Genomic DNA, 17,804 nt, shown 5'->3' with positions numbered 1-17,804 from the left:
ATTTGTCAGGAATATACAAAAAATATAAATATTGTTTTGGAAAATAAAATGAGCCACGGCATAATTACCTGACTAGTATTTTTTTGCAACATTGTTTGGGCATAATTGTCAAAGCCCTGCTGATTAAGAGGTAGGCAGCCGATTTTTAAACCCTTATGCTACCGAACGCTGATGTTCAAAGAGAACATTTAATCAAAGAGAATGCCTTTTCCCAGCCCAACACACGTATACAGCGGCATTATTCAACTCTGAAAGTCAGTACGGGTAATCATCACCATCGCTACCATCATCAGTGTCTTCATATGTTTCAGTTTTTTGGGACGATTTGAAAAAAAAAATTAAACCCTGTTCCGTACGACATCACTCGGGTCATCCGTCAAGCCGGAGAGGGCTCCGATCTTCCCCGGGAGCCTCAAACACAGCCTCGTGCTGCCACTCAGCCTCACAATGGGGTCATCCGAGGCCCTGTGCTCGCGTCAAATTATGAGGCCCCATCTTACGTTGATGGTGGCGACGACGACGATGATGATGGGGGGTCTCCATCATCATCATCATCACCGTCGTCTCCGTCATCGCCTTCCCCTCGTCTGACTCCAAAACTGCCTACCTGCCCTCGTCCCTGGGGCGACTGGATGGTGACGTATGGCCACCCACCCCTCCCCCCCCCATTTTCCGTGGCCTCCGTGCGGTCTTGGGCCTCCCGGGGAAGATTAGCCTCCTCCTCGCTGCGAGCCCGGCTTGACGGATGATGATGATGATGCGAGTGCGAAGCAGCGGCGCCCTTCCCACCGGCCCACCTTGTCAAATCGGCCCCTGTCGTGTCGTCATCTAAAGCAGTCGCTTCTCAGCCCCTTGTGTTGCCTACTGTGACCTCCTTCGTTGCATTTTGTTTCAACCGGGTAACCCCGCCCCCCCCCCTCCACCCCCGCCTTGCCTGACCCAACACGCTTATCCGAGACGTGTGTCTGTGTTAGTGCACGTTGAACTTCTTTCGCACCGTACGTGGCCAACCGTGCTAATTGGAGGTGTGGCGGAGGAGCATCAATAGTGTAGCCGAAAGTCAATTTTCGTGAGGTATCCAAACTTTGCTAAGTAACTGCAAGCGAATAACATTTTTTTTTGTTGAACGGATGCTGTGCAACGCGAGCCGTAATCTGTTCACGCCCGCCGGTTACTCTTGGAAACCAACGTTGTTTGCGATCAGTGAGTCTAGAAAAGGTCTTTATATCGTTCTCGGCTATCATGGAGTTACATTTTATCGTAGCTGTTTTTTTTTCTTGGCAGATTCACGCAACATGATTATTCACCAATGACTCTCGTGAGCGATATAATTTCGCACATTTATAAGTCACCTCACGTACCCCCCCCCCCCCCTCCTTCCCCGGGTTGAGAACCCCACTGTTACATCGCACTCAGGAGATGTCTAAGTTGAAATCCGGGTTGGGGGTTAGACCGAGTCTATCATCGGCATGTAAAAGAGCACGCAGCCCTTTATCAAACCCACTGTTGTACGCACGCACGCACGCACGTATGTTGAACTTCGTTTTTTTTTTTGCACCGTACCCTAGCGCCCGTCCGGCCGCTTTTGGGCCACGAGCTCTGTGGCGATGCGGAGCGCCGCTCACGTGGCACACGGCGGGGAGATCTCTAATTGGATGGCTGGCTGGCGTCCAGGATCCTCGGGAAGTTTCCGGCGCGGCGTTTTTACTTTCTGTCCATGCTCTGTGCGAAGCTCGCGTTTTCAATCTCTCCGATAGAGCTGCTGGGATCGTTTTATTGGATGCTTCGGCTGGCCGATGTTGCACGCGACATTTAATGCACTTGCCAAGAATATATATATGTGGGAGACGCTGCAGCTAACTGGTTCCATCCAGCCAGTGGCGAGCCTTTTGTGTGGTTTTCTTACTGCCAATAACCTGTATGGTGCAGCTCCTCTGAGCGATGCAGACATATCATTGTAATTACGGTAATTTAACATGACATTTGTAATGTTGCTACGTGATTGTGATTTGCTCTCAACCCAAGCCACGTTGTCGTCATCAGCGGCAGCCGTGGTCTCTCTGCTGCTCGATGAAGGCCCTTCTCCACACACTGTAACCGGCGCTCGCAGTCGTGCACTCTGCCCCCATCGCTGCGCCGGCGTTCATCTCGTCGGTCGCGCCCTCGCAGAACGCACGGCCCGCCCCCATCGCTGCGCTTGCCATCACCGGCCTTGACCTTGGAGCGAGGCGCCCTGCCATTCGCCCACTTGGATTGACGACGGTCAATGACGCCGTCCGTAGCCTTGCGTGAGTTCTCCGGTCCACGTGCTCCCCTTTCTGTCGCGCGCTGCTCTCCCCGCTTGCTTTGTGCACTCGGCAGTGCTCGTTCTGTTTTCTTCGTGAGGCTCGGCGTCCTTCATTACACAGAAGATTTACACTGGCTGCAGACGGTTCAAATTGTACGTATATATTGCACGGGTGGGCTGTCACGACCGATATTAACCGGGATTGAGTTTTTTTTGTGTGGTTAGTTTGCGGAAATATATGTGTGTGTCGTTAAACCCGCCACCACCCGACACAGCCAATTAGTCAGGTTTGTTACCTATACAAAACATGCCATTTCGTTACTAGTTAAACACCACCGGTGCGTTGGAGAGTAAACCCACAACATTTCGCTATTAATTACAACCAACTTCATCAGGTGACAGCCAGAATTGTTAATGTTGTGGGTTTACTAGTAACTAATTGTCATTTTTTGTTTACGTGATAACCCATACTAATTGGCTGTGTCGGGTGGTGGCGGGTTTAACGACACATTCATATTTACGCAATCTAACCCCCTAATAAAACCTCTATTATGTATTATGCTGAACTTTTTTCGCACCGTACGTAGCCGGCCGTGATAATCTGAGGTGCGGGCGCGGCGGCGGGGGGCGGGGGGGAGAAGGACAACAAACTAAACACTTAAAGCAGTTCTCAAGAAACGAGTTTTCAATCTAGATTCAATTAAGGCACACAAACGGTGTCGCCTGCTCTTTTCCCCCCGATCAAATTCAACTATTATTATTTTTTAAACAGCCCTTCCCCTCCGCTCTCCTTCAGTAGCTGCCCTGGATGGACTCTCGCTCCCCTCCGTTGCTCCGTTGTTGCCCGCCCTGTGCGTGCTCACTGGTGCTCAGCTTTTCTTCGACCGCTCGCCCCCCAGGGCGGGTCCATGTACATCGTCGGTTATTTCGATGGCTGACGCGCGTGTTTTGCGCGTCCCCCGTCTGCGCGCTTATATTTCTCGAACTGAAATTTCCCCCAAAAACGTTCTCTGAACGATGCCGACATTTGACCTCGTCGAGAGCGCGCGCCCTCCTTTCCCAGATCCCCTCCTGGCTGTTTTACTTTCTCGTAGGTGCAGCCCACACGTAGCCATCCCATCATTGCACTTGGTTTGGCTTAGTTTTTACATCATCTTTTTCCCCCCCCCCATCGAGGACCACCGTGCGATAGAGCTCGTGTAACTACACTTGTTTGCACAGAACAAAATGCCCCTTTTATAGTCTATTAAATAAAATGGGCCAGAAGCACTGCTCTTAGGCAGACAAATGCACGAGGCTATAAAAGCATCGTGGCAATTTATAGTAAATATGGTCTAAGACAGTGGTTCCCAACATTTCCATACCCGCAGTCCCACTGTCAACCCCTAACATTGTATCGCGGACCACTATGCACCAGCAACATGTTTTTTCACGACTGAAACTACCCTGTTTTTAAAAAAGTTTATCATTAAAACTACTCTGGACGAGTCATGTTTTTGGACGGGCTAGTCCGCGTGGCGGTAGTTATTGTGCCAACAATTATTGGCATTTGACCCTCCCACCACCCGACAAGCCGGTCGTGTTTACAAACACATCACTGAGTGTCCCGTTCCGATGTGATGATCACATTGTGATCGATGAAGCCCCTCCTCACCGGCGGCTCTAAGACTTTTCGCGACCGAATTGAATCGTCGCGCGTCGCGCGACAATATTTCCCCTCCGACTGCTTTGAGCTTCGTCAGGGCGGCGAGCTCTGGCGAATCCTGCCGTGTGAAACTGCCCGAGCGGTCTGACCCAACGGCAAATATGACTGTGAGGAGCGACTACACTTTGAGTGATAACCACTCCCAAATCGTAGTGTCTGCAACGGTTGCATGGATCGCTTCCCCCACGGCCACACGGACACCACTAGCGGTTCACAGGCTATGGGACCGCTTGTGCACCGTGGTAACAACACTCCTTTACCCCACCCCTCCTCCTTACTTCTCCTGTCCTCCCTCCCTCCTCCCCTGCTCCTCGTTCCCTTTGACCCCTCACGGACGTTCTCCCTCCCTTATCATCCCCTCTCCATGGAAAGGTACAATGCACCCTGCTCACAAGCGCCCGTGAGCCGAATTACACGCCCACCCCGCCTCCTCTAAACCCAGGAGCGCAGAGTTCGTTCGGGTCTTCTGTCACGTGGGGTTTCTGCGTCCCCGTCCGTGTTCTGCAGTGGGCCTCTCGTTGAAATGCGATACGACACAAAACTAAAAAAAACTGCTTGAAAATGCGAGCGTGTGCGTCGTGTGAGCCAGGTCTTAGCGGGATTACAGGCAGCGTTGAGTGTCGAGCTGTTCCCCGTTGATCACACTTAGCCAGGGTGAGAAATCAAGAGATCGGAATAGAGGGAGTCTCATTTGCTAGAGTGACCCCAGGTCACCGACACTACAAAAGCAAAAACACCTAATTAAATCAATCTTCACACCGTTAGGCTGAGGACGGAGTTGCCTAACTGCGCTGATAGCAGACTCGGCAGAAAATGTTGCCAATCAACAACGCAGATAATTACCTTTTTGGACACTAATTGCCTGTGTTGTCATGATTAGAAATGATTAACTTACAATGTTTTTTTCTTTCGTTTTTACCAGGTAAGGCCCAATTAGTTGAATACCTCTTTTTTAGAATCGACCTGGCCACAAATCATAGCTCAACGGATTGGCCTATCATCACGTGGACATTTATTGCAGCCAGACGCTCTAACAGCACGTCAATTCTTAACGTGGAGGGAAAAACCGGAGGACCCGGAGAAAAATCCACGCGACTACGGAGGGTGGGAGACGCATGCGTCAGGTGTCGCGATCGAACCCACGACCTCTTGTATACCAGGCGAGGTAGTTAACATCTCCTAGCTACCATGGGGCGCTTGTTTTTCGTTACCCCCCCCCCCCCCCCCCCCGCGTGGTGTGCAGTGTCAGTCACTGACCCTCGTGCTGACTGAGACACGTGTCCGGGTTTGGTCTGCAGTGGAAAAGGTAGACACAAGACAGAATGGCGATCCGCTGCTCCCCTTCAACATTACAGAACCCGTGCGTGCATGCATGTGTGCGTGCGTGTGTGTAGATATAATGGGAGGCTGATCGATGCCCGGGTGCAGTCAAGGGATGGCTCCCTATTGCTCAACCACGTTATGTATGCCGATGATTTGGTAATAGCTGCTCATTCAGAGGAGGAGTTGGAGATGCTGCTGCTGAGACTGGAGCGTGCCACGAAGAGATGGGGCCTTACCATCAGCCCCACCAAAACTAAGCACCTGCCTGGGTATTTTGTACCATCGGACACTCCACCCCCACAACTCCCAATCGGTGATGGGGCAGTTGTGGAGAGAGTGGAGAGTTTCCCATACCTGGGAAGTGTGCTTATGACCGGCTCCAGTTTAACAGCAGAGGTCTCACTCCGAATCAGTCGAGCGGCAATATCTTTTCATCGGTTCCGTAACGCTGTGTGGAAGCTACCTGGTCTGTCGCTCCGCACTAAGCTTCAGGTCTTCTCGGCCGCGGTCATTCCCTCCCTTCTCTACGCTTGCGAAACGTGGACCCCCTTAATGGAGCATCTTCGCCGGTTGGAAACATTTAGGCTGGCCTGCCTACGAACCATCCTGGGATTAACCAGGCTGGATTGTGTGAGGAGCTCACAAATCCTTGAAAGATCTGTGCAAGGTCCCATCGGTGAGCTCCATCGGCAGGCAAGGCTGCGTTGGCTGGGTCATGTAGCCCGCATGCCCAGCCACCGCATTGCCGAAACAGCTTTTGTTCGGCCTGATCGAGGGGGCTTAACGGGCGCGGCACGGGCTAGAGAAGAGATGGAGTGATGTGGTACAGGAGGACGTGGAGCTGAGTGGACTTGCCGATGACTGGTACCAGCGGTGTCAAGATCGGCCTCTGTGGAGGAGGCTCGTGAAGGACGCTATTGGGCATTTGGAGGCAGTCGCCCTCCAACAACAACGGAGGGCGGAGGAGCGACGCTCACAACAACGAGCGGAGCGCCGGGTGGCTAAAGCACAGCAGGTTGGCACAGTAGGAGGCACAGGTGGTGCACCAGCAGTCATCTCAGTCAGTCGACCCGTGGCACCTGGGTCTGCCCCGTGACCTCCTGCCCGCGGGCGTTCGACACTTCACGTGGCCTCAAGGTGCACATGGCCTGGCACAAGCGTCGTGGTGACGTCACCGCCACTTAGTAGCGAATGGCGGCTGTTGTTGTGCGTGTGTGTGTGCATGATTGTTCTTCATTTGGTGTTGAATCTTCAAGCTCGTGCCCGTTAGCCCTGGGGTGCAGGGAGTGGCGGTGGCCTTATTCAATATCCCCAGGAGAAGCCACCACGGTCCTGTCTCGTTTTCCTTCTCTCTCTTGATTCTCACAGCGGGAAGGTTTAACGGGCGGTGGAAACGACGAAACAAAAACCAATACCAGACTTTAAAGTAAAAGGTGGGTTTGAGCGCTGTTTAAATGTAAATTTCGAATCATTGTAAAAATAAAAAATACGTGAGTTAAACATTCCTGTTCAAGGTACATGCCTCCATAAAACAACAACAGCAACAACAGCTTTGCATCATGAGACCTTTTTATCCCATACCTTTTGGCGTTCTCCGGTCTGCCACTGGTGAGACTAGGACCATGATGATGTCTCTGGTGAAGGCCAGTCAGTTTCAAAGACAATGCTTCTAATTTCAGAGCATGTTTGTTTGCATCTTCACCAACAGCACGTGTGGTTAATGGAGCCTTGATTCCTTGCAAGAAGGTATCTATCTGGTGTTCGAACGTCTTGACGCCCGCTTGTTTTATTGCCAGAAAGGGTAAAACCTCTTCTTATTTTTTCACACCAGCTTGGCAATTAGCCTCGCGGGAGAGTGTCTCATGTGCAAGACTATAAATTAGACATTTACGCATTGTGCTGAACGCGCGCGGAGTGCGCACGGAGAACTGTGGGATTGCGTTGCCGAGGAACGACGACGGTGATGATGGTGGTGATGATGATGGTGGTACGGGGGGGGGGGGTCTCTTTAAATTGGAGCGCGCCGACGCTCGCGAGAGCGAAGTGCGCGGCTCGAGAAGGAACGACCCTGCACCCGATTGCCACGGGGCCCGGGAGCTTTGCCGTCAAGAGGGAAAAATCCACGCGTGTTTGCATTCTTATAATTATCGTCGTGCGCACACACACACACATATATAATTTCGAAATATAAATAAGCCGGATAGACACACGCGCGTGCAAAAACAACCATGAAAATGATACAATGCCGCAGAATATAACCCAACACACCCCTGGGGCGGGGGTGGGTGGTTGACAAGCATTGCTTGTGTTTTTCATCGCTGATGAAATCATTCATCTCCTTTATAGGCTGCAATAGACGCTGCAGTTATTCTTATTCGGAGGTGATCTGGTTTATTTTTTTTGTGCCTGTGGGAGGGTGGGGTGGTGGGGGTGTTAGGATTTAGATGAGACGTCGTTAATGGGGCAGCGAGTAATGGAGAGGCGATGAGCACAATTTTACGATGGGTAGATTTGTTTTTCCTTTTTCAAAAGCTCCGCACGGTTATTCCCAAATTGATTTGCGTCTTGGGGTCGCGCAGACCCTCTGGCACGCTTCAGATAATGGATTTTATTTGGTTTACTATTTTTATTATTATTACAAAAATAACGTCAACTTGTGACAGTGCTCCGCTGTCGCCACACAGCATTACGCTTTTCACTCTCCGAGAGAGAGAGAGTGAGGAGTCCAGGAGGAGGAACCACAGAGGAGCGGGTAACAAGGCAGCAGCAACAGCCACGTGGCGACGAGCCGGCGCTAACCAACAATTGCCCAAGCTCTGCGGTCTTCTATTTGCTCAGGTGTTACGGGCCAATTGGGTGCCGCGGTGGCTAGGAGATGTTAACTCCCTCGCCCGGTATACAGGAGCTCGTGGGTTCGATCCCGACACTGACGCCTGCTGCTGTACATTTGGAGTTTGGGTGTCTCTCCTCCCGTGGTCGCTTGGATTTTCCTCGGGTCCTCTAGTTTTTCCCTCCACATTTAGCAACAACATCACGCGCTTTAGAGCATTTTGCTGGTGTAAATCTCCACGCGATAACCACTTTGCTGAGCTATCATTTGTGATGGCCAGGTAGCTTCTGAACAGGAGCTGTGTAGCTGAGTGGGCCTTACCTGGTTAAATAAAAAAAAATATAAACTACTGAGTACTCAAATTAAGATTAAACTACTGAGTGTTCACACGCGGGGGGAAACCGGAGCGCCCGGACGCCACGCGCGTAGGGACAGCATCCCCAACGGCTGTGCAGGTCTTGTTGGAGCCGGGGTGGTGGTGGAGGTGGTTAATTGACCATACTTCACCACGCTGCGCAGTGTTGCGTCGGTGAAGGTGCAAGATCGCAACACCTGGGCAGGCCAAGAAGCACGGCGAAGCGTTTGGACGCTGCAGCTCGCGGCTCCTAAAGCAAAACCTCTCTTGACGCTCGGCACAGCTTGGCTTAATCTGATGAGGACGTAGAAGGTGCTCGCCTGAAAAACAAATCTGTTTTGGTGTTTCTTTATAGGCATATTTTTTTAGGGGGTGGGGGGTTAATTATCCATTCACAGCTTGCCTCTTGCTTCCAGCGTGACGACCGAGAGAGAGAGAGCACGGAGCACAGACGAAGCGATGCCTTGGGGCGACTCTGTAATGGCCATACCTCACGGCTACTCCCTACGGATCCCCAAATAGACCTCTCTCGCCGCAACCACGTAAAATACGATATGTATTATAAGCTGTCTTGGCGGATTTGGGGTAATAAGTATACAAAGGTCCCTTTAAAGGGAAAAGGTACAAAGCCAGAAACACATTGCTCGCAAATCAGGTGTCCTGCTCTTGTATTCGTGTAGTCATTGGTGATCGTACTGAGCCCAATGAAACCCATTACTTTATTCGATCCAAGTTTAATCCTCGGTCAGAGATACTTCTCCATACCCAGGATGAGAGGCGGAATGAACCCAAGGGTCAAGCATCCTCAGCACTGGAGAGGCAAAGCCTGCTGTGCTTGCATCAATACATGGTCCCGCTTTATCCTCTGCATCTATCATTGGACCTCCCCCCCGAAGTTCGTAGGCATTGTGAACGAGTCACTGATTAAAGCACACGGCTACCGTGAAGGTGCACGCAGTGAATTGTGCGTGTCGTGGCGTCCATTTATCGTTTCACGTGAACAATGTGCAGCAGTAGAATTGCGGTTCGTCGTGGGCCTGTTATCCGGGGATTCGGTTGTTTTGGGATCAGCGGAGCATGGATCGCTCTTCCAGTTATCCGGCCTCTGCGCTGAGTGTTGAGTCTATAGTGCAGTGTTGAGTAAATGGGCAGTGTTGAGTCTGTGGGCAGTGTTGAGTCTATGGGCAGTGTTGAGTCTATGAGCAGTGTTGAGTCTATGGGCAGTGTTGAGTCTGTGGGCAGTGTTGAGTCTGTGGGCAGTGTTGAGTCTATGGGCAGGTTGAGTCTATGGTACAGTGTTGAGTAAATGGGCAGTGTTGAGTCTGTGGGCAGTGTTGAGTCTATGGGCAGTGTTGAGTCTATGAGCAGTGTTGAGTCTGGGCAGTGTTGAGTCTATGGGGCAGTGTTGAGTCTATGGGCAGTGTTGAGTCTATGGGCAGTGTTGAGTCTATGGGCAGTGTTGAGTCTATGGGCAGTGTTGAGTCTATGGGCAGTGTTGAGTCTATGGGCAGTGTTGAGTCTATGCGCAGTGTTGAGTCTATGGGCAGTGTTGAGTCTATGGGCAGTGTTGAGTCTGGGCTTTGTTGAGTCTTTGGGCAGTGTTGAGTCTATGGGCAGTGTTGAGTCTATGGGCAGTGTTGAGTCTGGGCAGTGTTGAGTCTATGAGCAGTGTTGAGTCTATGGGCAGTGTTGAGTCTATGGGCAGTGTTGAGTCTATGGGCAGTGTTGAGTCTATGGGCAGTGTTGAGTCTATGGGCAGTGTTGAGTCTATGGGCAGTGTTGAGTCTATGGGCAGTGTTGAGTCTATGGGCAGTGTTGAGTCTATGGGCAGTGTTGAGTCTATGGGCAGTGTTGAGTCTATGGGCAGTGTTGAGTCTTTGGGCAGTGTTGAGTCTGTCAGCAGTGTTGAGTCTGAGCAGTGCATGTACGTACGTATGTTGAAACTCTTTCGCACCGTACGTAGCCAACCGTTCTTCATCGCCCACCCCCTGGGCCCCCACGGCCCCTATGGACCCTGGTGCAATTGCACTCGCCTGCACACTCCACAGCTACGCCGCCGCTGGCCCGCTGTCGCCGCCCGTGCCTTGTTGTTGAACGCTGTGCTCGGTCTCGATCACGACGGCATCGTTCCTTCAGTTCCTCCTTGACGACGACCGCACAGGTTCGGGAGGCCTGGAGTGGACTGCTTCTGCCAACACGAGAACGGCGTAGAGGTGACACAGCTGATGTTCATGGTGAACGAGGTAAGACGACCCCTGTTTTATATTTATGAGAAATGCGTGCGAGATAATTGCTCTTGGGGGTAAGGGAAGCGGGGGGGGGGGAATTGTAAATTCCTGAATGATATTGAGGTGTTGCAAAATATATATCATCTCGTCAGTGGTAACGCTTGTGGCCTAACAGCAATAAGTCCCTTGGGTTTGATTCCCGATTCAGGGGCACCTTTCTGCGTGGAAATTCCATGGTCTCCCCCTGTTGTGTAGAGTGCGAGAGTATATTAGTATATTAGTGTCCAAAGACAAAGATCCATCTAATAGCCTTAACAGACTGTTGGGGCATTTGCTATTAGTGAGCACCTATGAAGCCCGGCACGGCACACGCTCGCCCGCCTTTGTCTCTCCAGTGGCGATTTTTACACAATGCACCAGGTACTCAGATGAGGCCTAGTCGACCTAGGAGAAGCCCAGAACCGGTTCAGATAATCATCGCTGGTGTTGGCCGTGAACGAGAACCATTTCGCTACAGCTCCCCATGTTCGTGCATCGACTTTAGGGCGGCCATACTCTTTCCTGGGTAAACACTCGCAACGAATTAATAAATGAATTAATAAAGAGCAAAGCTCTCGGGTGACGAGCAACGATCGCAACTGCCAGCGGTTGCGTACAGCACGTGAGTATACATCGCCACTACCTTGCACCAACTATCACTCTCCTTGTTTGCGGAGCCATTCACAGGTGACCGGTTGGCCTGGCCCATGTCCAGGTGACTGGTTTGCCTGGTCCATGCACAGGCGACCGGTTTGCCTGGTCCATTCACAAGCGACCGGTTGGCCTGGTCCATTCAGAGGCGACCGGTTGGCCTGGTCCATTCACAGGCGACCGGTTTGCCTGGTCCATTCACAAGCGACCGGTTGGCCTGGTCCATTCACAGGCGACCGGTTGGCCTGGTCCATTCACAGGCGACCGGTTTGCCTGGTCCATTCACAAGCGACCGATTGGCCTGGTCCATTCACAGGCGACTGGTTGGCCTGGTCCATTCACCGGTGACCGGTTGGCCTGACCCATTCACAGGTGACCGGTTGGCCTAGTCCATTCACAGGTGACCAGTTGGCCGGGTCCATTCACAGGCGACCAGTTGGCCTGACCCATTCACAGGCGACCGGTTGGCCTGACCCATTCACAGGTGACCGGTTGGCCTAGTCCATTCACAGGTGACCAGTTGGCCTGGTCCATTCACAGGTGACCGGTTGGCCTGACCCAATCACAGGCGACCGGTTTGCTTGGTCCATTCACAGGCGACCGGTTGGGCTGGTCCATTCACAGTCGACCGGTTGGCTTGACCCATTCACAGGTGAAGCGGAGGACACAACCGTGGTGTCAGGAATGTGCTCACGCGTTCGAAATGTTTGAAGCTGAATTCCGCTTAAAGAAAGATATATACGTATTGACGGAACAGAAAGGATAAAAAACAAAATGGTGGGTTGCACACAAAAGAGACATTTGTATTTTTTTTATTTTTTTACTTTGTTTCAAGGTTTTCTCCATTACAGTGCAATGCGTGGCAGCATGGGTCATTAATAATTATAAATTGGAAATTGGCTAAAACTCAATGGGTTTGACGTACGGTAATGTCCCCACGCGTTAATGGAGGCATAAATAACGAAGATTCAATGCCCACCGCTGTTTCTACTTATCAATCTTCGCTGCAAACTTGAACCCTGACACGCGAGTGGCTGCGAGCGCACATCTCTGCGCAGTTACTAAAGGGGGGCCGGCAATGGGCGGCGGGCGGGGGGGTTACATCCCCCCTCCCCCTGTCCCGAACCCCCTCTCCCCCAGAAAAGAATCATCCGATAAACACAGTGGATCATAAAAGGGCATCTCTGCATCTCTGTGTCTGACAGCGCTGTTCGCGGCAACATCTGCAAAAAAAAAGAAGTCATTTAATAACGGGCACTTACATTTATTTATTGCCCGATTTGTCACAGAGCCCCTGAGCAGCAGAGCCTATTTCGCCGCTTTTTAGTGAGCCGCACCGGCCCACAGAGGGTCGGATCTGACAGGCGGCCGCTTTGGCCCCCGTGGCGTTGAAAATAATTAGTTTGTGAGGCCAGTGTGGCCTCTTTCCCGGGATGAGCCACTTTGCCCCGTGGCAGGCGGTCCCAGCTCTCCTCATTAAGATTGTCACAGACGGTCCCAGCTCTCCTCGTCAGGATTGTCACAGACGGTCCCAGCTCTCCTCGTCAGGATTGTCACAGACGGTCCCAGCTCTCCTCATTAAGATTGTCACAGACGGTCCCAGCTCTCCTCGTCAGGATTGTCACAGACGGTCCCAGCTCTCCTCATTAAGATTGTCACAGGCGGTCGCAGCTCTCCTCGTCAGGATTGTCACAGACGGTCCCAGCTCTCCTCGTCAGGATTGTCACAGACGGTCCCAGCTCTCCTCGTCAGGATTGTCACAGACGGTCCCAGCTCTCCTCATTAAGATTGTCACAGACGGTCCCAGCTCTCCTCGTCAGGATTGTCACAGACGGTCCCAGCTCTCCTCGTTAGGATTGTCACAGGCGGTCGCAGCTCTCCTCGTCAGGATTGTCACAGACGGTCCCAGCTCTCCTCGTCAGGATTGTCACAGACGGTCCCAGCTCTCCTCATTAAGATTGTCACAGACGGTCCCAGCTCTCCTCGTCAGGATTGTCACAGACGGTCCCAACTCTCCTCGTTAGGATTGTCACAGGCGCTCCCAGCTCTCCTCGTCAGGATTGTCACAGACGGTCCCAGCTCTCCTCGTCAGGATTGTCACAGACGGTCCCAGCTCTCCTCGTCAGGATTGTCACAGACGGTCCCAGCTCTCCTCGTTAGGATTGTCACAGACGGTCCCAGCTCTCCTCGTCAGGATTGTCACAGACGGTCCCAGCTCTCCTCGTCAGGATTGTCACAGACGGTCCCAGCTCTCCTCGTCAGGATTGTCACAGACGGTCCCAGCTCTCCTCGTTAGGATTGTCACAGTTGGCCCCAGCTCTCCTCGTCAGGATTGTCACAGACGGTCCCAGCTCTCCTCGTCAGGATTGTCACAGGCGCTCCCAGCTCTCCTCGTCAGGATTGTCACAGACGGACCCAGCTCTCCTCATTAGGATTATCACGTTTCCCCCCCCCCCACCAGGAGACCTAACCCGGGGGCACTTCTCGAGTCGGGCCAGGTTTATGAAAGCCACGCGGCTCACCGAAATTTAGTTCAACGCAGTAAACGGCACCGGATCTCTCCGGCGGTTACGAATCATTTCCCACAAGCTGAACACAGAGATGCTGATTTCCGGACTGGTGGCAAACCTTAGTGAGTAAGTGGGTGAGTGGGTGGGTGAGTGGGTGGATGAGTGGGTGGGTGGGTGAGTGAGTGAGTGGGTGGGTGAATGAGTGGATGGGTGAGTGAGTGGGTGAGTAGGTGGGTGAGTGGGTGGGTGAGTGGGTGGGTGGGTGGGTGAGTGAGTGGGTGGGTGGGTGGGTGAGTGGGTGGGTGGGTGGGTGAGTGAGTGAGTGGGTGGGTGAGTGGGTGGGTGAGTGGGTGGGTGAGTGGGTGGATGGGCGGGTGGGTAAGTGAGTGGGTGGGTGAGTGGGTGGGTGAGTGGGTGGGTGAGTGGGTGAGTGGTTGGGTGAGTGGGTGTCAGAGTGAGTGGGTGATTGAGTGAGTGAGCGAGTGGGTGAGTGGGTGAGTGGATGGGTATGGTTGCAACACCTTTCCACTGTAGGCTGTAGGCTAAATCCAGACAAATATTTCTCAGTCAGCCTGGGTCCATCAATGCAGTGCAGTTTTACTGCAATGATATTTAGAGCAAATGCCGTCGCCAGATCTCGGCACAAATACATTTCCTGCCAGCGGCACACAGATGCCAAATTCCCAGCGAGGTAGCCACCCCCACTTCAGAGTTGAAAAGGAGAGACATCAACGCTCACTATCTTTCACTCTGCCCTGTAAGGATTCTGCAAGGAGTGAATCGCTCACATCTCTCTGCTCAAATGAGCTTTGTCTAATGCCTTCGTCCTGCCATGGCGGCGCCGTAATGGATATTCCACATTCCTGTTTAATTTCAATCACTCGGGAGTAGAATAATAGATGAAGACATTGGCAAAGAACCTGGAGATATAATAATTGATGAAGGCAGCGTTGATCATGTCCGGAGAATGCCACCAAATAGGGAATGCAGCAAAAGCAATGGGCAATGCGAGTGGAGAGAAACGGGCAGAGGGCGACATTTGGCTGAGCACGTTCCCTCCCATCGCAAGTGGACAGTGAGCCAGTAGCTAAGCTCGGGGGCCCCAGGAATGAATGCGAGCGATGGGTCGGCGGTGTGAAATGATAGGCAATGAACTGTAAAGGCCCATGCCTGCCTCAAGGTGTTTCAATCGCACCGCATTCTTTGCACGCGCATATCTGATTTTTTTTGTTTGTTTCCAATATATCGTGCTGATGATTATGGGGTGTAGCATGGCACACCTCCAGTTCATCACCTTGGGGGAGGGGTGGGGGTGCTCGGTGAACGGACTGCGCTGAAATCACGTGCGTGTCACCGGCCCACTTACGGGGGCAGCATTCGTCTGCCACGGCAAGTCGGTCGGTGTGCGACGAGGACATCCCCCACCCCCCCCGCCCCCCACACTGTGCAGGGAAAACGCCCTCGCCACACTTCACCACGCCGGTCCGCGCGGGTCGGTGAAGGTTTGGTGAAGGCGCTCGGCTACTCCGGGACCTGGCGGACCAAGAGATCGCCTCCCGGGGTTCGACGTCTCGCCACGGACAGCGCCGCGTGTGCCGGCGCTGTTCTAACGCGAGCCGCACCACCAGAGCGTGGTTCACGGTGGTGGCAGGGCCGGATTAAGGCGTGGGGGGCTTTAGTGGCTGCAGCCCAGGGGCCTCCACCAGCTGGAGGGCCACCAGAGATGAAGTGAAAAGTGATTTCGTTTGTCAATGCTGAATTTTATTTGTTGTTATCCTTGTAAAAAAAAACAATTGTATCTTTCTTTAACTTTGTTTTCCTTTTGAAAATGTTACTGGGGACCTCACAGTACCTGTAGCCCAGGGGGCCTACGCAATCTGAATCCGGCCCTGGGTGGTGGGAACAGCTGACACTTTTCGCCACCGTCGATGTGTACCCACAAACCCTCCTGTTTCCTTCTTAAATGGAGTGATGAATGTGATGTCGTCCCCTGTGAGCCAATGAGGTGCGAAGGCAGTGGAGTGAGCAAGCAAGCAATGGCAAAGGGGCTGCATCTTTATCTCAATAGACAATGGCTCGTGTCGAATTCCTTGGCAAAATTCGCCCAAGGTGATATTTAAAGAATCTTTTTTTTCTGCTTCACAACCGTGCGTAGAACATTCGTAGAATATTTGAATATAGAAAAAAAATGTAACCAGGCAAGGCCCACTGAGCTACACAGTTCTTTTTCAGAAGCGACCTGGCCACAAATGATAGCTCAACGAAGTGGCTTATCACGTGGAATTTATAACAGCCAAATACTCTAAATGCACGTCGATTCGAAATGTGGAGGGAAAAACCAGAGAACCCGGAGAAAAATCCACGCGGCCAAGGAGAGAGAGAGAGACGCGCAAACTCGAAATACACAGCAGGCATCCGGGTCGGGAGCGAACCCACGATCTCCTCCATACCTGGCGAGGTAGTGAACATCTCACCACCGCAGCACTCCTTATTAGACGTGGAGTGCACGGTGCCACGTGGGTGACACCGTGCGTACTGACCGACGTCACAACGAACGAACGGAGGCGCGTGCCTGGAGGTGAAGTGGTGATGTTGTGTCCTCACGGCGTACCGACGGACATCACACACAAGGAGCAAAACATTAGCCACGCCCCTGGCCCTGCTTGCCCCCACCCTCCCCCCCCCCCCGAGGCCCGATTCAAATGTCTTTTTCAGTGTATTACGTGCTCAGCAAATAGCCAGTGGGAAAGAAAGAAAGACAGCCCAACACTACCATGAAGGGGGCCACACTGGCTCGGATAGGCCAGTGGAAAATGACCACGAGAGTGTAGATCCGTCTCTGGATTTTGCGGCAGTCGGCAGCCTGTGCAGTTCAACTTGTGCTCGTTACGTATCATCATCATCGTCATCGTTTTAGACTTGCCAAGCCTGTGCTGTTGTTTACATTGATTGGCGCAAAATGTGCGGTTAGATGCGGTGCTTCCGGATAGATTGAGGGCATTAGTTGTGACGAGTCTAAATTAATATCTTTGACGGGTGATTCACGAGGGACGTGGTCGTCTAAAATATGACTCGGAGGAAATCCATAAACTATCACAAAATGTGCACTTTTATGCAATTTTACGTTGGATAATTATCGTCGTAGCCTTAACGTTGTTGCGTCAAACAATTCAACGCTCGTATGTGTTTTAAACAACCCGAGTGTTCAGAATATGTCTTTGACATGGAAAGCTCTCCGCCCCCTTCACGAAGCAGCGCGGTGAAGTAAGCTCACGTGAACCGCACGACCTGCACGGCGTGGAGGCGCCCTCATCCAGCAGTGGATGGACAACAGGGCCATGGAACGTGTACCTGACACAGGCAGCACGAATACGCTTCATTAGCAGGAGTATCATCATGACGTACAGCCTCATTGCCATTGAGCTATCGGTCGAAGGCTTCCCATGCCGCGTGTCATTCGTGAGGTTTTATGAGGCCGTACTTTTACCACGGTGGTGAGTGCAGGGTGGAGAAGTGTGTGCCCCAGGACCTGATCAGATGTCTTCCCGTGGCCAGGAATCGAACGCAGGTCGCCGAGTTGAGGGCCTGGCGCCGCTAACCAACCACCGCTCCGCACCGACATTTGTGACATCTCAACTATGAAGACGCAACCTTTGAATTTTTTTTAAACTTTGTTCTTTATTTATTTTTTCAGAGATACATCGCCTTCCCGATGCCGAGATGTGTGCGATCGACTATGTGCCAGCATTCCCTTTTGGTATCCGCATCAAGTACTCATTTAAGGCTCAGTGGACCTCGGGGAGTCCCTGGATCGGCGCAGATTTCATTCGCCACTGACGTTGGCCATTGAACTCGGGTTGAACCGGCAGGCTTCCA

General features: G+C 52.3%; 1 protein-coding gene across 9 annotated transcripts in view; it reads left to right on the top strand.

Annotated features, from left to right (window-relative positions):
- The window catches only part of LOC116955617 (syntaxin-binding protein 5-like), a 223,376-nt gene that overhangs the window by 77,221 nt on the left and 128,351 nt on the right, over positions 1-17,804 (top strand). For all 9 annotated transcript variants that reach the window (XM_032976777.2, XM_032976783.2, XM_032976776.2 and 6 more), the window contains exon 3: positions 10,662-10,743. In XM_032976777.2, the coding sequence (XP_032832668.1) occupies positions 10,662-10,743 (82 nt within the window). The remainder of the gene's footprint in view (positions 1-10,661; positions 10,744-17,804) is intronic.

This window comes from Petromyzon marinus, chromosome 60, assembly GCF_048934315.1.
Source record: "Petromyzon marinus isolate PM22_M1 ecotype Great Lakes invasive population chromosome 60, UKy_Petmar_22M1.pri1.0, whole genome shotgun sequence".
NCBI lineage: Eukaryota > Metazoa > Chordata > Hyperoartia > Petromyzontiformes > Petromyzontidae > Petromyzon > Petromyzon marinus.
The sequence above is the reverse complement of the archived record's forward strand: the minus strand, read 5'-3'. Positions and strand labels throughout refer to the sequence as shown.